Source organism: Sphaeroforma arctica (genome assembly GCF_001186125.1).
Source record: "Sphaeroforma arctica JP610 unplaced genomic scaffold supercont1.142, whole genome shotgun sequence".
Classification (NCBI taxonomy): domain Eukaryota; class Ichthyosporea; order Ichthyophonida; genus Sphaeroforma; species Sphaeroforma arctica.
The window spans coordinates 1,923-7,183 of NW_014040416.1; the positions used below are offsets into that span (position 1 = coordinate 1,923).

At 46.6% G+C, this 5,261-nt stretch overlaps 2 protein-coding genes across 2 annotated transcripts in view; one reads left to right on the forward strand and one right to left on the reverse strand.

Annotated features, from left to right (window-relative positions):
• Positions 1-311: 311 nt before the first annotated feature.
• SARC_02959 (hypothetical protein) lies at positions 312-2,424 on the forward strand (the record flags this gene model as incomplete). The annotated part of the gene is made up of 2 exons (XM_014303245.1): positions 312-583; positions 1,046-2,424. Coding segments are annotated over 2 exons (1,446 nt in total), but the record flags the coding sequence as incomplete, so codon positions are not given.
• A 1,218-nt stretch (positions 2,425-3,642) lies between these two features.
• SARC_02960 (hypothetical protein) overlaps positions 3,643-5,261 on the reverse strand; it is a gene marked incomplete at both ends in the record, with an annotated part of 8,960 nt that continues 7,341 nt past the window's right edge. The window contains 3 exons of the mRNA XM_014303246.1: positions 3,643-3,814; positions 4,533-4,658; positions 4,854-4,999. Of these exons, the coding sequence (XP_014158721.1) occupies positions 3,643-3,814; positions 4,533-4,658; positions 4,854-4,999 (444 nt within the window). The remainder of the gene's footprint in view (positions 3,815-4,532; positions 4,659-4,853; positions 5,000-5,261) is intronic.

Genomic DNA, 5,261 nt, shown 5'->3' on the forward strand with positions numbered 1-5,261 from the left:
TCGATTTGAGAGTGAACGCATGCTCCAAGAATCTACACTCGTATAAATTGTTTGACGTGTACTTTGGGAACACCGAAACCTTATTTCTGGATACATAAACTACAGAAATCACTTTGGGTGTAAACATATTATGCATCGATTATATATACACTGGCAAGAATTCTTCCTGTCTGTTTGTATATCTTATAACTTGAAAGCTTTGCACGAAAAGAGAATACCAGCGTAAATGCTGTGAACTTATAGTATTTCGATCGACGGTTTTCCTCGGAGTTTTCACTCAAATCCATTCATCATTTCTTTGTTTCTCTCAGATTCGGGCTTCAGAATCACCGAACACCGCATCAAATACCAGACGCGATACAGACTTATCTTCCAGCTTGGATATCAGTATAGATGCTACTCTGTTGAATGGAAGTGGGGTGCTTGCTTGCACTAAGACTGCATCACACGCCATCAGCGACAAACCGAGTGAGGATTCGGAGGAGACTATGAATTGCAAGGGAGAAACTTTTGCGATGAACGCATTACCGAAAGAACTTTCTTATAAGATCATGAGCTACTTGGCGCCTGAGGATCTTGCCAGGTAGGTATCATACTTCCTTTTTGAGTGCGAAATTCTCATGTGCTCACTACTTCTTTTGATGCGACCCGACTGTCTGTATAATTGGTGGAGATTGCGATCCGTCCGTAGCAATTATTGTGCGTGCATATAGTAATGTCTGGTCGGTAGACGTGAGGGCAGCGTATATTACCGTATCCTGTATATGCCTAGGCAACTAAATACTTCAATTTTAAGGCGTATCGTAATTTTGTGTCAGCGCCGCGAACAGCGCTTTAAAATTGGTTGTAGTGCAGGAATCAATCAAAGCCTGGTGGTTACTTCTGTCACGCATGACGTTAGTAAAATCTACACGCAAATAATAGTGTGTATTAAGCCCAATTCACTATTCTCGTATACTATACGTGCACTCTTTAAATGACGTTATATACAATGAAATGCTAAATCCTTATTCCTCGTATACATGTGCATTCTCTACCCCCACAGTTCTTCCCGAGTGTGCAAGTCATGGCGTCAAATCAGCGGCAGCAATCTCCTGTGGCGTCCGCACCTCAATGGATTGGCCAGAGATCGTGCCCTGGACTTCTCGCGCCATTCCTGTCTGCAAGATGTGTACAACACCGTGCGCAACTACGAGAAAAGACTGAAGGCCAAAGAAGAGAATCTGAAACGGTACAAACAGGAGCAGGATATGTCGACCCGTCAGTACACACCCCACTGGAACAACTACGAACACAGCGCCAATGTAAGCATAAACCAGGGCAATTCATGGGCCAAGTTACAGGAGAAGTTTGCACAGCTCAGCCCCCGTTCGGTCGTGCAGGAGCGAGAAAATCTCATCACCCCAGCGGATTTGGTGAGCGCGGGTTTGGTGAGTGGTCCTAGTTCTTCCAACAGAAGCCATCTACCGGGCACCGGGAACAACACCTCCACCTCTGATGATACAACCCTAAACATCAACAATACGTCAATCCTACCTGCCACTATACATGTCTCGCCAACGCAGCAGACACGCAGAGGGAAGCCTCTGGGGGAGCTGACCAACGGCATGATCTCGCACAGTATGCCCAGAGATGCTACTGCACCTTACCGCGTGAATGCCAATGCGAACGTCGCTGGTCTGTCTATCGCAGCAAGCTTGTTTGCAGCTGACCGTGCCGAGCGCACTCCGTTTAACGCGAACGCCAACAACCGAAGCATCAACGCCTCGAGCACGAACTATAGCCGCATCAATACTTCCCATATGCGCAATCGTAGCACCAGCGCATCGGGTATCAACAGTAGCCGCTGGAACGATTCAAGTATAGACAACGGCAGTGTCAGTGCTTTGTATAACAGCAGCGGACACGGTAACACCAGTCGGTTAGACACGGAGGCGCACAGCCGCTCGTACCATGCATCCACAGCCGATTCTGCGCTGGGCATGAGCGGATTCATGGACTCTAGCAGTCTGAGCCTCAATGACTCTGGGTACGTACTGCCTAGCCAGAAGGAAAGTTCAATCGCCAGCCGCAAAGTTCGGTACCTGGGTGCTGCACCGTTGTGTGGGCGACAAGAGCAGGAGCCGTTGATGGCACCGTCGCCCGACAAGCTGAAGAAGCAGCTGACAACCGTCCAGATAGGCAGCAAGAAATCAAAGCGCCAACTCAAGCGCTTGTGAAGCACTACTACCCCAAACCACACAGATGTGTGCATTGCGGTGTGGTACTCTACACACTGTATGAAGAATTAAAATTGAATATAGAGCCCGTTCTGAGGCGAGCAAAAATAGGCCAGTGATAAACGGGAAGGTGAGGCTTTCGGTCGAGCGCTGTGTCAGCGTCGGGTCCTGTTCAACCCAATCAGTGGCAGCGTTCGACGTAAAAAGTATAGACTCGATAAATAGCGGTGGGATTAGCCGAAAGTCATAGAGACTGAAAAATAATAGCATTGCACTCAAGAGAATGCACCCTGAGAAATATCCAAGCTGATATGAACCGTAATAAAAAAGTATAATGGGACTATTAAGTTAAACTCGGTCTATCCATAGTCTAAACTCTCTTTATGATCTGTGCCGACCTACCGTAGCATGAATACACCTGCTTGTGGTGGTCACTCACTACGTGCACATACGTGACGTTCTTATACACATCAAGTATCCTGGCTGTATCGAGCACACTTGCGACCAATCAAGTTTTACCAGCGACCACTTCCGACTGAGCATCCGTATGGAAGCCTGTGCTACATTCGGATGTCATGTGCCAAAAAAAAATCGATCTAGAAAGGTCACTACAATCCATAACTATCCCGTCTTTGATATCGCTACAATATTGTACTACAATCCATAACTATCCCGTCTTTGATATCGCTACAATATTGTACTACAATCCATAACTATCCCGTCTTTGATATCGCTACAATATTGTACTACAATCCATAACTATCCCGTCTTTGATATTGCTACAATATTGTACTTCATTGTAAATCACTGCATCGACGTATACAATTCTCGAGCACCTGCCTCTCGCTACATCGTGGCCCCAGATACACCAGCAGTGGTTGCCCTTACACCTTCAGCGTTCTCAATCGGTACTCTAACCTGAGGATGTTGACAGGTGTAATGATCGATCTACGCGTGCTCTGTGCCGCATACTATATCCATACTGGTAGTCAGGGCCTAACCTACTATAGCAGCGCTTCGCTCGATCAGAAAAAGAACATGCGCCAGATGATTGAAGCCGCAGCGATGAAATATTAGGATAGGTATCGGTGGGAGCTGACCCACGATATGACACTACAGCTAGTACATGGCTTGTGATGTACTGTACTATACATGTGGTGTATATGTCAGTATAGTCTATGACCTCGGTTGCGCCATGGTTTCGCACTTGTCTCCTGCAGCCATCTTTTGGATATTTTAACTTCCATAGACCCACGCCGAGTAGTGCTCTACTCCTCGTGCTGGGGCATGCGACTCACCTTCTACTCCGGGCACTGTGCCGGTGATTCGACCAAGTTTGGTACGCATCATAGAAAATAATACGAGGCAATGTACCCCAGCATCTGCAGAGAATATGCCGCTTTATTCGTAGTCCACTCGCGTCTCAAACACTGTTGGCGTAGTATCGGGTCTGCACAAAGTAGCACAGCACCATGACGATGATGGTAGAAGACACCGAGTATACGTCCACGTCCAGGAACTTGCGCTTCTGATTCCGCCTATGTGCTCTGGTCTTGAAGCGGTTGATGAGGGCCAGCCGTTGGGCGCGGAAGGACCTGCGATTGACCAACCACGCACTGATTGTTAATAGAAGTTGATCCCGATACACTGAGAGTTCACTGCAGTATGCTCCAAAGTAGTGTCGCATTGTTCAGAAAATGACCTCATGCCTACGAGTGGGTAGGAGCAGATAAGATCCAAATATTTGAGGGATCAAGGACTACATTTACCTCATCGTCCGCGATTGTGGTAATTTCCACCTTAGTAAAATAAACATATAGATTGTGGGCAGAGCCAATCGCAGACTATCAATATGACACTATTCCTTGAAATTGACGTCGATATGAGATATTGCTCGCACTTTCAAAAGAGAGGTTAGATCCTCCGTACCTACACCATACACTACACATGGTACCGATACATGCCCGACCCAGACGGCCGCATGCAGGCTCAGAGATTCAAGTTATAGATACATATGTGCACACGTGGGGGTATGTTTCTGCAAAGAAGTTGCAGAGACACAGCGGATGATTAATAACACAAATAATCGCTCGTACTTGCACTTCCCGATCGTTCTAAGCCTAACCGCATATCGCCAGTGGGACGAGTGGGTGCAAACACAAACTTTATCTGCCAGCAATTTAGACAGCATGATACAAACATTCACGTCTACATATGTAAGAACGAGATGTCGGTAGGTCTATAGTACGCCTATGCAGACTACGGACACCAACACACTCCAGAAGACGAAATCGCTTGAGCACCGCTGCATACCACAACTCATCAGCAGAGCGGATGGTCTTGTTCATATTCAGCTGTTTCCTCCTTGTGGGCCAACCCCGTTTCTTTTCACAGAGTCGCCACAATTTTCGATTCCAGCTCCTAAAATCCGTACCCACCCTTTTTGATGATGGATACAGGTAATGGACGAATTCCATAGTGAAGCAAAGTTGAGCATATTAGACATATCGCGATGATAACATGCTGTGATAGACACCCGCATGCACATTGACCGCATTCATACTTGAAACTGGGGGGTGGTGGGGTAATAAGCATAGGTACCTCTCATACGAACCCAAACAAACACTCGCTTACAATCTGCAGTCGGTCCGCTCACTCAGATCGTCGTGGTCACTGTCCGTATGCGACGACATACAAGTTGCGCCACATAGCCTCAGCGCATTCTTCAGCCGAGACACATCCGCTTCGATAGACGGGCTTTCTCGATGTTTGATGTAAACCTGATAGGCGAGGATCGGAGTGGTTAAGTCGACGCAAACGCTTGAGCACCCTATGCGAAGTATTAATAATGCATGCTTGCAAGCGCGCCAATGTGTACACGTGTCCAAAATGATGGTGTAAATATCGAGGGCAATTAGAATAAGCATTGCACTGAGACCGTTATATACACAAGCTGTGATATATATATATATATATATATATATATATATGTATATATATATATATATATATGTGTGTGTGTGTGTGTGTGTGTGTGTGTGT